The 17,847-nt window shown below is 45.1% G+C and overlaps 2 protein-coding genes and 1 long non-coding RNA gene across 4 annotated transcripts in view; 2 read left to right on the top strand and 1 right to left on the bottom strand.

Annotated features, from left to right (window-relative positions):
- lars2 (leucyl-tRNA synthetase 2, mitochondrial) overlaps nt 1–629 on the bottom strand; it is a 57,443-nt gene extending 56,814 nt beyond the window's left edge. For both annotated transcript variants that reach the window (XM_088999028.1, XM_088999027.1), the window contains exon 1: nt 472–629. The gene's annotated coding sequence lies outside the window, so the exon portion shown is untranslated. The remainder of the gene's footprint in view (nt 1–471) is intronic.
- LOC148896557 (uncharacterized) lies at nt 249–14,321 on the top strand. The gene is made up of 5 exons (XR_016115343.1): nt 249–387; nt 4,946–5,031; nt 5,693–5,784; nt 5,984–6,043; nt 14,198–14,321. It is a non-coding gene; the product is annotated as an uncharacterized LOC148896557 (long non-coding RNA).
- A 147-nt stretch (nt 14,322–14,468) lies between these two features.
- tmem158 (transmembrane protein 158) lies at nt 14,469–17,811 on the top strand. The gene has a single exon (XM_088999034.1). The coding sequence runs from the start codon at nt 16,581–16,583 to the stop codon at nt 17,280–17,282; it is 702 nt and encodes a 233-aa protein (XP_088855160.1). The 5' UTR covers nt 14,469–16,580; the 3' UTR covers nt 17,283–17,811.
- Nucleotides 17,812–17,847: the final 36 nt, after the last annotated feature.

Raw genomic sequence — 17,847 nt, forward strand, 5'->3', positions numbered from 1 at the left:
GAGGCAGGGGGAATTTTGGTAATACAATCTAAAAGTGTATAACTTCTTCCAATTGGTGGAAATTGGATTCAGAACAGAATTACAGTAGTATATACATTGAAAGAAGTACAGTTCGTGGTCAGCAGAGGAAGATAAATAAATCTGTGCATTGTCACTTTAATTTAGTGAGTGTTTTGTTTTAAAGTGATATAACAATACAATCAGCTACACAAAATCGCTTCATCAACCTGATCAAGAAATTAGCGAAAGCAGTGTGGGATATTGTGACTCCGACAGAGATCTGGTGCAATGTAAGAAATAACCACAATCACATCATTGAACATCTTTCTTTCAAGACACCCATTTGGCGATTAACCGCATACTTATCGCTAGTATTGTCCATTCATGGTAAGAGTTCTTTATCATTTTTTGACACACGCGTCTGTCTTGTGATTTAGAAACGTAAATTAAAGGAAGTAGAGTGCCTTTTACCTCGTTTAGTTTATATCCGAGTCGTTGGCTGTATCATGGTTCTTAACTCCATACGGCAAATACAATGGGCAGACTTTAATTTAGCTTGTCAATGACCCGGGTGCACAGCGCACGTCTGCACAATGAGCGCTGCCATTTTGTCTTTAAAAAAACTTTATTGAGACGTACAAAAATGACACAGCCTTCAACGTCTGATGGACAAACAAGGTTTCTTCAGCCGTCATCTGTACTTTTTTTGAAGGTGTCGGACGTTTCGCTTCTTATCCAAGATGCTTCTTCAGCGAACTAAAGTCTTACTGATGTTAAGCAGATTTTTTACTTCCAGACAGTGTAGGTGTTCAAACACCTGACATGTTTCGGCGACTACTTCCGCCTTGAACACCTACACTGTCTGGAAGTAAAGAATCTCCTTAAAATTAGATATCAAGTAGAAAGGATGAACTTAGTACAACGATAAAGTCTTACTTGTAGTATCGGCCCAATATATATCCCTAATGTCCAGACATAGCGGCGCCGGACACTGCTTAGACGTAGTGCAGCGTCAAGAAAAACTATTTACAGTACTCTAATATGGTCTTAATCCGAACTTTTTATTTCAGTTTATACATTATTCTAGCCTCTCACCGCCCAAAACAAAAAAGGCAACCAAAACAAAATACAGTACAACCGACACCATTTTTTTGTTACCTAACTGACATCAGATAAAACGTTTTATAGCAACTAAAATACCCAAAACACACAGGCTGATATTTTAGTCAAATGAAAAACACCAGTAAAATGACTTAAAGTATCCAAAATCTATCACAAATCATCTTGAAACGGGATTTTCAGAAAGTCCCGACCCCAGTTCGTGGCGTCACACCAAGTTGTCTTGCCTTGCTCAAGAAACAAAACAATGGGCTCACTGAGTTCAGATTCGGAGAAGATGCTTTCTTGTTCCTCATCCAGTTATGAATAAGATTCAAATAGTTCTGAAAAGGAAAGCATAAATGTTTGCAATCGATTAAAGGAGTCCTCCCATATCAATTTGAACTGTCAAAGACAGCAATGTAGCATCCCAGAAAATGCACAAGATGGCGCCAAAGCTCCGTTGGAAATGGGCTGATTTGTCTGCACGGAATTTGTGTCAGCGAATATCAAATTGTAGTCTTGGTGCAACACACAACGATTCACCATCGCGTCATTTATGAAAAGTCAAAGTTAGCTATATTGTCAAATATGCTAATATGCATGACACACAGCACAGATTAAATTTCTGTCCTCTCGGAACCAGCAAGCAAGGCACTTATAATGACATTATAAACTTGAACATGACAAACATCATAAACATGAAAACGCCAATTTGCCGGGAGAAGGGAGCTTCTGCATTAGAAAAATCTGTGCGTGTACATGTATGTGCGTGCGCGCGTGGGTTTTTTCACCCAGCAAGTGGGTTTAGGACACTTCTCAAAGTCAAGGCCCGGGGGCCAAATCTGGCCCGCCACATTATTTTTTCGGCCCGCGAAAGCAAATCAAACTTGTGAAATTCCATGATGCTTGCTAAAATCCGAACCAAAATGTCAACTTTTTGGATCCAAACCACAATATCAGTCATTATTCTTGTCTTCAGATTTGAAAACTAGTTATGCATTAATTTGTTGTGCGCTCTATATGTAATATGTGGAGGGGATTAACCATTCTAATGACTTCCCCAAATACATAACGGCCCTTGAGAGGAAACCAGATCTACAATGTGGCCCACGGCAAAAAATGACTTTGACACCTCCGGTTTAGGATGGCAGCAGTCGGAATCAATCCCTGCACCTCTGCACTGTCAGCCAGACGTGCTAACCAGTCGCCCACACTGCCGTCACATCAACCAATATGATAAACCAATTTGAACACATTACACAACAGTGTACCGTACATTGCAGGAGTTTCTGAAAAATTACAAAGAGTCCTTTGGCAACATAAAATTCCTACTTATTTCAAACCGATAAACACGTTAAGGCAAAAATTAGTGCATCCAAAAGATAGACTACCAAATGAAAAACAAAGTAATGTAGTTTATTCCATACATTGTAAGAATGAAAATTGTAAAGAGCAGTACATTGGGGAGACTCAACAAATTCTCAAAAAAAGACTTTATCAACATCGCAGGGATAATACTAGTGGGCCTCAATCGGCAGTACATTTGCACCTAAAAGCTAGCAACCACTCATTTGACGACAATGAGGTTAAAATCTTAGCGAAAGAACATAGATGGTTTGAAAGGGGGGTAAAAGAGGCGATTCTTATAAAACAACAAAATCCTTCATTAAACCGGTCTGGTGGTGTGAGGTTCAATTTGGATCGTTCATACAATAGCCTGCTCAGGCAAAACAGGTTAGGCAACTTTCGCAATGCTGATGAGGGTCGTTATGCTGATGAGGTGATACCGGGGGGAGTGGGTGTAATAGGCCAATCGTTAGTCAGGAATGTAGGAACAATCAGTGGGGCCACAGGGGGGGGTCCCGCGCCCCCCCCAACCTGAGAGTAGGGACCTATCATAGCTGTGTCCGGCGCCACCAGGTCTGGACATTAGGGATATATAAATGGGGCCGATACGACCAGTCAGACTTTAGTTCGCTGACGAAGCCTCTTGGATAGGAGGCGAAACGTCCGAAAACCTTCACTTTTGTACAGATGACGGCTGAAGAAACCTTCTCATTACACAACAGTTGATGAGAAAATATAATTGCGATAGATTATGCACACATACTAAAATGTTCAATCAATAACAGGAAATATGACTGATTCGTTTACTGCCGGCACCTGGTAGTCCTTTCTTAGGAGGGTTTCCATAAGAGAGGAACATATCTTTGATGCCAGTGTGGAGAGACTTGTGAGGGAGAGATCACCTCCATTCACACTGCGCTTCACCACAGAGAGAAGCCAGTGAGGAAGAAAGCGGCCTTTGATCTAAAATGCAGAAAGAAGTACTGAAAGAGGCATCCAGTCTGAGCTGATATGAGCAAAACCAAAGCATAACACTGGTAGCCTGGCATTTGGAAGATAAACATGAGGCATTACTGGAGCTCTGCAGTCATACATCAGAGGCAAGTGGGCACTTTTACCTCAGGCCGGGTGTGGATGAGGTGGAGGAGTGAAGGGACAATGGGTTTCTACCTGGTTGGTTGTTGCCTGGTTGAGAACTGGTTTTATTGTTATAGTTTCTTGGATTGAGCTACATCGTGAGAAGAAATATTGAAATAAATTGTGTAGTCTAGAATCAGAATCATCTTGTTGTGAGACTTTCAAGGTTATCTTATTTTATCTTATCTTATCTTATCACAACATTTGATCGCCTAGAGATAATCAATAATGTATATGAATGCTGTTCCAAGTACAATTAATATATTTGGTATATTTTGTTGCAAGCCAAAATACTCTCATGAATGTCCAGGTCCTGGATCTGATCCGATTGTCTCCGTGTTGTTGCTAAGGTAGTACACAGTTGCTTGGATACTTAAATGTGAGAGAGAAGACATAGGACAAGGCATTAGGCATTAGGGTGTCAGTTTATTGCTTTCAAAACGTTAAAGAATATTAATCAAATAATTCTTATAATATATTCTTCTATTATTGGATGGAAATAGTTTGTGTTGACTTGTAAAATTTAGTTGATAACCAAACAGCAAATCACACACACAGTATTTAGTTCAGACCTCGTGAATCATTTTATCCATGTGAATGTTTTTGGTCTGCCTCTGGTTTTATTGACTCTTCATTTATTAAGGTTTATCATTTGCTTTTTCTTGTGAATTAATCTAAAACCAAGATGGCGCAGACGCATGTGGCAACCTCAATTACGCGCACCGTCGTACAGTATTATCCCTTGTGTGTGACTACATACATGACCAATAACGATAAGATAAGATAAGATAGTTTCAACTGTTTAATGATCATTGCTGAATATACTGTGTATTTGCTTTGCTTGCTTGTGTTTTTAATTCCTGCAAAACTTTTAAAATGGGGTATGATGAGGGAAAATGATATCAATAAAATGTAGGAACAGGTGGTAACTTCATGGTGCCTGTGCTGGCAATTTTGATGCCACAATTCTCTTGAACAACAACTGAAAACAAACAAAAAGCATGGAATGGCTTCTGGGAAAAGTCTCATCCTATTTCAATGCTTCATCTTTGTATCAATGTTCTACTTATTTTCATTTTTCTCTAATGAGTAGCCCCAAATAGCTGTGTGTGATTTCATAAAGACGAGCTAGCCAATTTTTGGTGGTGAGAAAGATTGGGGCGTTTGGGGAAGGGAGGGGGTGGGTTTAAACTGAGCATTTGTGAATTGCTGTGTTGTCTGTGCGCCTCACCAGATTGTTGGTTGTTTTTCAAACAAATCTCTGTTGAAAGGAACCAATCATCCTACTCTACCCACATCCGCCTCCCTGTCCCCAAGACAAAAAAAAAAACGGTAATCACCCTGCCGGTTTTCTCTGCAGGTTTCTGGGGACGATTACGTTTCACGAGCAGAGTACCACAAGACAAATGACCACATAGCGCTACTGGAACAGCACTGTCTTCTGTGGTAAACTGATCACTGAATCCATTTGGGTGGGGGCTTGCCTTTACCTGTCCAAGGTGACCTTGAACAGTGTGCACTTGCTATTAATGAGAGATGTGTTGGTGGTGTTGGTTGCACCACAGAGAAGCACCATCTCAGCTCCCTAAGAGATGCAAGAAACGTCCTGATGGGGCTCTGCGTTCCCCTGACTGTCATTCTCAGAGCCCGATAAGTCTGATGTTATTCCCTGCGTGTGTTTCACATTGACAGACTCATGTGTCCTTCACTTATCTGTTCACATGGAGGAGAGAAGCATAGCTGGATACATGATATGCTGGAGCGTCAGTGGAGGCATCCGCTCCATCGATAACTCTGATCTCGTTTGTCTTTTGCTACAAAAGAATGTTGAAGTAGCTCTTTAATGTTAGAAAATCTTGTTGTCACTGAGAATCCCTGAGCTCTCCCTCTCTCTTCCTCGCTCTCCCTCTCTATCTATCTATCTATCTATCTATCTATCTATCTATCTATCTATCTATCTATCTATCTATCTATCTATCTATCTATCTATCTCTGTCGCACATACATACATACATACATACATACATACATACATACATACATACATACATACATACATACATACATACATACATACATATGTAACGGAGTTGTGCACTTGTCTTAGATTATTAAATTATGAAGGAAGTGACGCAACAGCGCACAGTGTGGCACCATGTCCTGCCCATAGTTTCCAGAACAATCTGGAAGAGATTAATGGTGAGTCACAATTTTCTGTTGGTCACGATTAACACGCATTTTCATGACAATATCTAATTTTGTTTCCCCTTTTATACTGTCTAGTGTTATCTAATTAGCTCCCTTATTCATTTCGAGTCCAGATTACTTTTTGTGTCATTATTTACTTCACGTTTTGTCGAGTGGAACTTTGGAGCACATGTGCTTTTCTATTGCGCAGTTAATCACAAGACGAAACCCATGCGACTTCACCCATCCCTTCTGCCATACTGTGTTGCAGGTAATAATTGCTTCATTTCGTTTTTATTGTACAATATTTAGTTTATTGTGTCGTGTTCCATTTGCCCGTGAATGTTCGTGGCGGGTTGAACTGTGCGCCCTTGCAAGCGCACCGCGTGTTCTGCCGAGTCTCCGCGTATGATGCGTTCAGGGACATCATGTAAATAACACTGAACTTATGTTGTATTGTAGCCGTTGAGGAATGAGCACACACGACTAAATGTGGAGACGTGTTTATTCCAACGGCTAACAAGTGGATCTGAACTGAACAGCAAAAGCAGTGTAATATATGTAACATGAACCGCCCCCTCCTCTGCACCTGCTGGGTGAGATGCCTGGTCCTAGTGCCCGCCACACAGCCCCCCCCAGAACACCCAGAAGGAAGGTCAAGGTGAAAATTTTGCAGGAGGCTTAACCAGCCTGCCCCAACGACTACGCAGTCCGTCTTTCGGTGGTGAAGGTGATTCGGGCGAGACCTCAGTGGGGGAACGACACTCAACCCTGGCATGCCGCGGTGAGGCTGGAGGTTTCGGAGGCCGTCCGCGACGTGGGGCCTGGGCAGGCGAAACGTCCTCGCGTGCAACTAAATGAGCCGGTTTGAGCCTGTCTATTGAAATGCCCTCCCTCCGCCCACCCATATCGAGCACAAAACTCTTTTCACCGTGTTCGAGCACTCTAAACGGGCCGTCGTACGGCGGTCGGAGGGGAGAGCGGTGGGCATCGTGACGCACAAAGACGAAACGGGCTGACCTAAGCGCAGACGGAACAAATATTTTGGGGACGCAGTGGTGAATTGGTGCTGGAGTCAGGGGCTCTGCTGGCAAAAGGCGGAATGAAGGTGCACCCGAAGCTTCAGGCAGAAATTCACCAGGAACGCGGAGTGGTTGACCGAGCTCTAACTCTGCGGGGGCGGCGTTAAGGTCTTCTTTAGGGGCCGAACGTAACCCGAGCAGGACCCACGGAAGCTGGTCGACCCAGTTACCGTCCGAAATCGCGGCCCGTAGCGCGGCTTTCAGTGACCGGTGGAAGCGTTCGCACATCCTTATAGTTAACCCTGTTAAGTGCCAATTTGGTCTGTCCAAGATCGATTTCTTGGGGCATCGCATTTCTCCACAGGGCGCCATCCCCTTACCCGCCAAAGTGCAAGCAGTGGTGGATTTCCCCCGCCCGGCCACAGTTAAGGCTCTGCAGGAGTTTTTGGGCATGATCAATTTTTACAACCGGTTTCTTCCTCACGCAGCCGACCTCCTACAACCCCTCTACGGCGCCTTGAGAAAAAAGAAGGCTAACGACCCCGTCGAGTAGGCACCGCAATGAGCACAATCCTCCAACGGGCCAAGGAAGCTCTTGCGGGTGCAACTCTTCTGGTCCACCCAATCTCAACCGCACAGGTGGCTTTGACTACCGACGCGTCTGATGTTGCCGTAGGGGCGGTGGTTGAGCAGATTGTGGAGAACGAATGGCAGCCCCTTGCATTTTTCAGTCGGAAGCTGCAAGATAACGAACGCAAGTACAGTGTGTTCGACAGAGAGTTGTTAGCACTCTATCTTGCAACGCGCCATTTTCGTTTCCTCCTCGAGGGGCGCCGGTTTACCGCATATGTGGATCACAAACCACTCACATTCGCCATGTCAAAGGTGACTGAACCGTGGTCGGCCCGACAGCAACGGCATTTGGCGGCCATTTCTGAATTCACAACAGACATTCAGCACGTGGCCGGCAAATGTAACCCTGTAGCCGATTGCTTGTCACGCGCGATTGTGTGTCCACTCCAGCTCGGGGTGGATTTTTCAGAGATGGCCACCGCCCAATCTGAGGATCCGGACATCCACGAACTCAAGGCAGCAGGCACAGCCCTGAAACTTGAGAAGGTGGCACTGTGTGAACGGGGTCCCGCTCTCCTCTGCGATGTGTCTACGGGTCGCACTCGTCCCGTGGTTCCGCAGGAGTGGCGTCGGCGAATTTTTGATTCTATTCATTCCCTCTCACACCCTGGCGTCCGGGCGTCAGTCAAACTACTTGGGGCCAAGTTTGTCTGGCCTGGGTTACGAAAGGACGTCAGGAAGTGGGCAGCTGCATGCGTGGCATGTCAGCGCGCCAAAGTCCACAGGCACACCCGAGCAAACTTGGAAACTTTTCCAATTCCGGACAGGAGATTTGACCACGTCCATGTGGATCTGGTCGGGCCCCTCCCTCCTTCGCAGGGTTGCACACATCTCCTCACCATGGTCGATCGAACCACTAGGTGGCCGGAAGCAGTCCCCCTGTCCTCCACGACCTCGGCAGATATTGCCCGCGCATTTCTGTCGTCCTGGGTCGCACGTTTCGGCACGCCATCCGATATCACTTCGGACAGAGGCCCCCAGTTTGTGTCCGAGCTCTGGTCGGCCATGGCGCAGTCCTTGGGTGTGCAGGTACACCGCACTATGGCCTACCACCCGCAGGCTAACAGGATGTGCGAACGCTTCCACCGGTCACTGAAAGCCGCGCTACGGGCCGCGCTGTCGGACGGTAACTGGGTCGACCAGCTTCCATCTTCCATCTTCAGCTCTGCTTCCTGTCTTTTCTTCAATGGCACTGTCTCCAGTCCAAACATCATGGCTGGTCTCACCACTGTTTTATACACTTTTCCCTTCATCCTAGCTGAAACCGTCTATCACACATCACACCTGACATTTTTCTCCAGCAGCTCCAGCCTGCCTGGACACGCTTCTTCACCTCTTTTCCACACTCTCCATTGCTCTGGACAGTTGATCCCAAGTACTTAAAATCCTCCACCTTATTTATCTCTTCTCCCTGTAGCATCACTCTTGCACTTGGATCCCTCTCATTCACACACATATATTCCGTCTTGCTGCGACTGATCTTCATTCCTCTCCTTTCCAAGGCATATCTCCACATCTCTAGTTTCTCCGCCACCTGTTCTCTGTTCTTGCTACAGATCACAATGTCATCTGCAAACATCATGGTGCAAGGAGATTCTTGTCTAACATCGTCTGTCAGCCTGTCCATCACCATAGCAAATAAGAAGGGGCTCAGAGCTGACCCCTGGTGGAGTCCCACCTCCACCTTGAATTCCTCAGTCACACCGACAGCACACCTCACAGCTGTCTTACAGTCATGATACATGTCTTGCACTGCTCTGACATACTTTTCCGTCACTCCAGACTTCCTCATGCAATGCCACAGCTCTTCTCTGGGCACCCTGTCGTACGCTTTCTCCAGATCTACAAAGACACAATGCAATTCCTTCTGACCTTCTCTGTACTTCTCTATCAGCATTCTTAAAGCAAACACTGCATCTGTCGTACTCTTTTTTTGGCATGAAGCCATACTGCTGCTCACAAATGTTCACTTCTGCTCTTAGTCTTGCTTCAACTACTCTTTCCCAAAGTTTCATTGTATGGCTTATCAACTTTATTCCTCTGTAGTTAGTACAACTCTGCACATCTCCTTTGTTCTTAAAAATGGGCACGAGTACACTTCGTCTCCATTCTTCAGGCATCTGTTCACCATCTATGATCTTGTTGAATAACCCAGTCAGGAACACCACCGCCACCTCTCCAAGACACTTCCATACCTCGGTCAATCATTACCTCATCGGTGATGATTGGTAAATCATCAGGCCTGAGTGCCTTTCCTCCCTTCATCCTCTTCAGCGCCCTCCTCACTTCATCCTTGCTAATGCTTGCTACGTCTTGGTCCACAACAGTCACGCCTTCTACTCTTTGTGCCTTCTCATTTTCCTCATTCATCAATTCTTCAAAGTACTCTTTCCATCTTGCCATCACACTACAGGCACCCGTTAATACATTGCCATCTCTATCCTTAATCACCCAAACCTGCTGCAGGTCCATACCATCTTTGTCTCTCTGTCTCGCCAGCCTGTAAAGATCAGTCTCACCTTCCTTGCTGTCCAGCCGAGCATACAAGTCATCATAGGCCTCTTGTTTGGCCTTTGCCACCTTTACTTTAAACGTGCGCTGCATCTCCTTGTACTGCTGTCTACTCTTGTCCGTCCTCTCAATGTCCCACTTCTTCTTTGCTAACCTCTTTCTCTGTATACACTCCTGCATCTCCCCATTCCACCACCAAGTCTCCTTATCTACCTTTCTTCCACTCGATACACCAAGTACTTGTGTCTCTGATTATGTTCGCTGTAGTTTGCCAGTCATCTGGAAGTACCTCCTGCCCACCCAGTGCTTGTCTTACCTCCTTCCTAAATGTCATGCAACACTCTTCCTTTTTCAACTTCGACCATTTTGTCCTCACTTCAGCCTTTGGTTTCTTCATCTTCCTCGCTGCCAGCGTCATCCTACACACCACCAACCTATGCTGTCTGGCTACACTCTCACCAACCACTACTTTGCAGTCACTGATTTCCTTTAGATGGCGCCGTTGACACAAAATGTAGTCTACCTGTGTACTTCTGCCTCCACTCTTATAGGTCACCCTATTTTCCTGTCTCTTCTGAAAGAAAGTGTTCACAATAGCCATTTACATTCTCTTAGAAAAGTCAACCACCGTCTGTCCTTCAGCGTTCCTCATCCGGAGTCCAAACCTACCCATCACCTCCTCATCATCTTTGTTTCCTGCGACATGTCCATTGAAGTCTCCACCAATTACAACCCTCTCACTTCTCGGGATGTTCTGTATGACTTCATCAAAGTCCAACTAAAATTTCTCCTTCTCCGCCAGCTCACATCCTACTTGTGGGGCCCACAAACAACATTGAACATCACACCTTCAATTTCTAGCTTCAGACTCATCATTCTATCTGATACTCTTTTTACTTCTAAGACATTCCTAACAAACTCTTCTTTTAAGATAACCCCAACTACATTTCTCTTTCTGTCTGCACCTTGATAGAACAACTTAAACCTTGACCCTAAGGTTCTAGCCTTGCTCCCTTTCCACCTGGTCTCCTGGACACACATTATGTCTACCTTCCTTCTCTCCATCATGTCAACCAGCTCTCTACTTTTACCTGTCATTGTTCCTACATTCAAAGTTCCTACTCTTGGTTCTATACTATTGGCGTTCCATTTCTCTCTTTTCCTCCAGGCACACCTCTCTCCTCTCCTTCTTCGACCAACAGTAGTCCATTTTCCACTGGCACCCTGAAGGTCAATAGTATCAATGGCGGCCGTTGTTAACATGGGCCTCGACCGATCCGAGATATATATATATATATATATATATATATATATATATATATATATATATATATATATATATATATATATATATATATATATATATATATATATAGTGATACCATGAGAGGCTGGCTCTCAGCGGGACAGGACAAGAAGTGCAATGGACGACAGGTTTGGATACAAACAAAGGTTTTAATCAAAGGTTTCAGGGGGGATTCACAAGCAAAAAAGGTTTGAATAGTGTCTCTTCCAATACTTAAATCAAAATAAAGTCTCTTCTGAGGTAAAGCTGAAGATGGAGTTCTTTTCCAAGAGTCTCTAGGCCTCACCCCTCTTGACGTCCTCCTCATGTAGCCTAGCCCCCTTAGCAAGGTCCAAATCCAGTGTCCTGTCGTGTGGTCCCAACTGGCAATGAGTTCCACGCAGCAATCAACTTCTTCACAGAGCACAGCAATCGAGCTTGTCTTTCCCCAAGCTCCACACTCAGAGGCTCTCTGCCTTAAGAGCCTTGCCTGCCAATCCCGCCCTGATCAGCTGCAGGTGTGTGGTTTTAATTGCTGCCTTCCACCAGATGGGGCCAAGACTCTCTCTGGGTGGAGCCATCTTAGGGGGATGTATTTGCTCTCCAGGACACAGCCTCTCGTGACATCACGATATATATATATATATATATATATATATATATATATATATATATATATATATATATATATATATATATATATATATATATATATATATATAAAATAAAAAATCTTCGTCTCACCCACCATGGGTGGTGTCTGTCCCCATTTCAGCTCGGGTCCTCTACCAGAGGCCAGGAAGCTTGAGGGTTCTGCGCAGTATCCGTGCTGTTCCCAGCACTGCGCTTTTCTGGACCAAGATATCCGATGTTGTTCCCGGGATCTGTTGCAACCACTCGTCGAGTTTAGGGGTCACTGCCCCAAGTGCTCCGACCACCACAGGCACGACTGTCACCTTTACCCTCCAGGCTCTCTCCAGCTCCTCTCTGAGCCCTTGGTATTTCTCGATTTTCTCATGTTCCTTCTTTCTGATGTTCCCATCACTCGGGACCGCTACATCCACGACAACGGCTTTCCTTTCCCCTTTATCTATGACCACGATATCTGGTTGGTTGGCCATTACCATCTTGTCAGTCTGTATCTGGAAGTCCCACAGGATTTTTGCTCGGTCATTCTCCACCACCTTGGGAGGTGTTTCCCATTTTGACCTTGGGGTTTCCAGTCCATACTCTGCACAGATGTTTCGGGTCTTGTTCTTGCCATTGAGCTGGCTTCTGAGGATTTGCCTCACCCGCTGGAGGTATTTGGTCGTAGCCGCTTTCCTTGTTGCTAGTTCGAGTTTGCCATTGGCCTGTGGTATACCGAGGTACTTGTAGCTGATTTCAATGTCTGCTATCGTTCCTTCAGGGAGTGAGACCCCTTCAGTGTGGACTACCTTGCCCCTCTTAGTCACGATCCGACTACATTTCTCCAGCCCGAATGACATTCCGATATCACTGCTGTAGATCCTGGTTGTGTGGATCAGGGAGTCTATGTCCCTTTCGCTCTTAGCATTCATCTTTATGTCATCCATGTAGAGGAGGTGACTGATCGTAGCTCCATTTCGGAGGCGGTATCCATAGCTTGTTTTGGCGATTATCTGGCAGTCCTATGCAGAACAGCAGTGGGGAGAGTGCATCACCTTGGTATATGCCACATTTGATGGACACTTGCGTTAGTGGCTTGCCATTGGCTTCAAGTGTGGTTTTCCACATCCTCATCGAGTTTGCAACGAAGGCTCTCACGGTCCTGTTGCATTCAGTGATCCACGTGTGTGGCATCGAGTCTGTTTTCTTGTAATCAATCCAGGCTGTGCACAGGTTGGTATGTCGGGACCTGCAGTCTTGTGCGACTGTTCTGTCAACCAGTAGCTGATGTTTGGCACCTCTCTACCAGATCTCTACCAATGCCTTTCTGTGCTTTGCTCATGTATTGATCCATGTGTCCAATTATCTTAGCCGCAATGATGCCTGACATGAGCTTCCATGTTGTGGAGAGACAGGTTATTGGCCGATAGTTGGAAGGAACTGCATCCTTCATGATCAGGATTGTTCGCCCTTCGGTTAGCCATCCTGGGTGAGTCCCATCCATCAGCAACTGGTTCATATATATATATATATATATATATATATATATATATTTTTTTTTAAAATTGTAAATACAGTAAAGTCTCGTTATATCGATATTCAAGGGAGTCCGAAAAAATATCGATATAACCGGGACTATCGATATATCCGACCCTGTTTGCATGTAATTTTCTCCGTGCGTGCATAGAAATAGTATCGATATAACCGGGACTATCGATATATCCGATATCGATATAACGAGACTTTACTGTATATATATATATATATATATATATATATACACATTTCTCTCTCTCTGTCTCTCTCTTTCTGTCTCTCTCCGACTCTCTCTGCTGGTCTCTCTCTCTCTCTCTCGCTCTTTCTCTCTTTCTGACTCTCTCTGGTCTGTGTCTCTCGCTTTCTCCCTCTCTCACCTGACTAGCTAAACCTACCAAATAATGAACCAACTAACTGGTTAACCAATCATCTAACAAAGAACTGACTAGCAAACTAACAAGCTAACTAACAAACCGAAAAGCTAAATAACCAACTAACTAGCTAACTACAAACGAACTAATTGCCTATCTACCTAATGAACTAGCCAGCTCACTGACTATCTGGTGAGTTAACTAAATAAACAACTATCTAACTAACTAATAGATGTGCTAGCTGAAGGTCCACATTGATGTCCTTTCTTTTTTTTTCATGTCCTCAATAGATTTTTTTTTCTTCTGATACCACTTTGCTAGACAACCAATGTCTTTTATCAGACCCTAAACAGCGACAGCAAAATCTTGGGACTGTCTTCCTCCACTGAACATACTGTATTGTTCCTCATCTGTGGACTGCGCTGTTCTCTCACCCCCAGGAAGAGTACCATTTGGTTGCCGTGGTGATAAGTCCTGGCAGTGATTGGTGATATGACAGGCCCACAAGAGACAAATCTGGAATCTTTCACCAGACTCTGATGTGAGAGCGGAGCTGAACTTTGCGGTTATGAGGATGCACAAAGCTAATTCTTGGCTTCTAATTAAGTCAGAGTCTGCGTTTCAGACAAATAGCGTCTGATCCAGCACAGAGCGACTGCCGACCAGCCGCATGCCACAAATGCTTCCTCATCTCGGCTTCCTGTGGAAAGAGCCACACTTTGAGTCAATGAATCTTTTATGCATTCTCCTTTGGCACGAGAGACTTTGTCTTAGTCCCATTTGTATTTTTGTCACCAAACCAATTTACATTTTTATAGCATAATTAATGACCAAGAGAACCATTTACATTTTTTTGCTCTGTCCACAATGGCAGATCTGAGATTGGGGGACCCGTGTTTAGGAAGACTAAAATGTATGAGTGTGCAGAAATTGAACTAAACAAACCCACAATTTTCTGCATGTGAAAAGGTTTGCTGTCATATAATTGAAACAGAAGAGGATGAGTACTCTCAGGTGCAAATCGGGGCCAGAGTGATTTTAATGTCAGCTGACCATCACATCAAATTTACGAAGCCAGGCCCTCACCAGCAAATGATGATATTTAAACAACACAGAGGCAAACAGTTTCTTCAAGTGATGTTTGTTGGCTTCATCAACTGCTAAGAAAACAATTGCATACTACAATAATCATCTATTTGTTAATCCTCCTTGACAATTGAGTTCTGCCAATAGCTGATTGTCTTTTCTAACAAAATACATAATTATGAACATAATGATGCCATTATTATTTCTCACCCCCTCCCCTGTTCTGCACAGAGGACAAGAGGTAATGTGAATTGACTATTATTTCACTGTGTTGTGCCTGTCTTTGAGAATTGAAATATCTCACAACAAGCGCAGAAGCCTGAGTGTGTTTTTTAAAACAAATATTTATTTGGTTTTATATTCATTTGCGGGTGGCCCGGTAGTCGAGTGGTTAGCACGCCAGCTTCACAGTGCAGAGGTTGTGAGTTCAACACCCCATCTGGCCTCCCTGTGTGAAGTTTGCATGTTCTCCCCGGGCCTGCGTGGGTTTTCTCCGCGTCCTTCAGGTTTCCTTCCACATTCCAAAAACATGCATGGCAGGCAGATTGAACACTATTCATTGTCCTTAGGTGTGAGTGTGAGAGTGACAAGTTGTGTGTCTGTGTTTGCCCTGCGATTGGCTGGCAACCAATTCAGGGTGTCCCCCGCCTAGTGCCCGAAGAGGGCTGGGATAGGCTCCAGCGTGGCCCGCGATCCTAATGAGGATAAAGCGATCTAGAAAATGGATGGGTGGGTATTTATTTGGTTCTTTACTAAAATTTTAATTTGGAGCAAACCATGGTTCACTCGAACAGGCTCAGTTGACCGACTTAATGAAGGCTCGAAATAACTTATTTCTGAAGCAATTTTGCTAATCCATGACTTCAATTGAGGAGCAAATTAAATTCGTGATTTTTTTTCATGTTATTCCGACCTGAAGCATGGGTTTGTGTGTGTGTGTGTGTGTGTGTGTGTGTGTGTGTGTGTGTGTGTGTGTGTGTGTGTGTGTGTGTGTGTGTGTGTGTGTGTGTGTGTGTGTGTGTGTGTGTGTGTGTGTGTGTGTGTCCACACGCCAAAAAAATGCATGGCAGGCAGATTGACAGGCAGATTGACAGGCAGATTGACCACTCCAAATTGTCCCTAGGTGTTAGTGTGAGAGTGACTGTTGTACGTCTTTGTGTCCTCCGCCTCGTGCCCGAAGACAGCTGAGATGGGCTTCAGCACCCCAGCGACCCTAATGAGGAATAAGCGGTACGGAAAATGGATGGATGGATGAACACTTGTAGATGTTTTCAAATATAGCGAGTAGTGGTGAAATATTGATGAAATAAACACTCAATTCATGTTGCCAATCCAGACCCAAAATCTTCATAGATAAGAAGTGTAACGAAATATTTTCACTTTTCATCACTTTTCAAGACGGAAGACAGTTTCGTATCAGTGGACAGCTCCAAGTAAGTATATTGCAGAAACATACAGATGTATCTCTACCTCTCCTTCCTTTTCGGTTTTCCTTTGGCAGCGAGGTGAAAAGGGAGTGACGAAAAGTATGGGTGCCACATGCGCACAGGACGTCGTTGGATGAAGGGAACATCCAAAGGGAGGGGGGAGGGGTTGCGCGTATGTGACAGCCATTGGACGTTTCCATTCGCACCACTCCGGCAGAAGAAAGAATCAGTCGATCTGGATCGGCGCGGTTAAAAATCGCCAGCGGTTCGTCCCACGCAGCATGCGAGCAGGAGACACGCGCCCCGGGTCATGCTGAATCAGTGTCCGACCCTACTGCTGGCTCTGACCGCCGTGGCGGGACTCGTCCAGCGATGCCAGGGATGGAGCGACGAGGACATGCTGCTGCCGACCGTCAACTCCTCCAACAGGTTCCTGGCCGACCTGGGAATGGATGTGCGCCTGTCTAAGAGGTCTGCAGAAGGGAGCGAAGCGTCCCCGGACGCGTCGTCCCCGCAGGCGCCCGCCCTCTGCAACGTGAGCGTCCAGAGACTGCTGCCCTCCTCGTTGGTGGCCCGCTGGGACAGCGGCTTCGGCTTTCAATGCGACGTGCTCATCTACACCACCAACAACCACGGGCGGGCTTTTTTCTCCGCCTCTTTCAACCGGGCCATCTCGCCCGTGGTCATCGAGCATCTGGGGACCACCGGGGGTCAGCAGGAGTTGAGGCTGTGCGTGGGCTGCGGGCTCTCCCGCTACAGGAGGCTCGGCCCCGGCAGAGCGAGGGGGCAGCAGAGCGGCGACCAGGCCACGTTTTGCTGCGTGGATTTCAGCCTCGACGAGCTGAAGGGTGACAAAAGTTGGAGGCTGAACAGAAAGCCAATCGAATCCACACTTGTGGCTTGTTTCATGACTCTGGTCATCATCGTGTGGAGTGTTGCTGCTCTCATATGGCCGGTTCCTATAATTGCAGGCTTTCTACCCAATGGGATGGAGCAGAGAAGACCCAGATAGATAGATGACTGATCTGATCTGACGAGCCCGTGCTGCCTATAATATTAATTGTAGCCATTATACTCTTTGCAACAGCGAATGAACGACTGTTTATTGAAATGTTGGTCATTTGGGTTTCCAATAAACCCCCTCAGAGGATAAGGTATGAATGTACTTTTCATATGCGTGAGTTCTAGTGGCACCAATATCAAGTTTTTTTGTATATTTGCAGGCCCTCATAGCCCTAGATGAAGTCAGCGTAAAGTGTGCACAATTTTCTCTTCAAACCTTCTTTGTAGTTTCAAACCTTTCTAGAATGTTTGCCTTATACTGTACCTCGTGTAGACCTTTTGCACTGCACGTGTACTGAAAACATATAATCCAGCTATAAAATGTACGCCTTTTATGACGGAATTGTTAAGTGGATTTCAATGTTTATAATGCTAGATTTGTAATATGAAGATCAATACATATATAATATGTGCTTTATTTGTATCTGTCACAATATTCATATTATACAGGACAATAAAATATGCTATGATGTATTTTATTTCTTCTCTGAGTTTTTGGGATATGGGAGGAAATG

The sequence above is a fragment of the Hippocampus bargibanti genome, linkage group LG06 (genome assembly GCF_051943395.1).
Source record: "Hippocampus bargibanti isolate YZ-2025 linkage group LG06, ASM5194339v1, whole genome shotgun sequence".
Taxonomy (NCBI): Eukaryota; Metazoa; Chordata; class Actinopteri; order Syngnathiformes; family Syngnathidae; genus Hippocampus; species Hippocampus bargibanti.

What these genes read in the sequence shown, in the direction of transcription:
- tmem158 (XM_088999034.1), top strand. Translation starts at nt 16,581, where the DNA reads ATGCTGAATCAGTGTCCGACCCTACTGCTGGCTCTGACCGCCGTGGCG.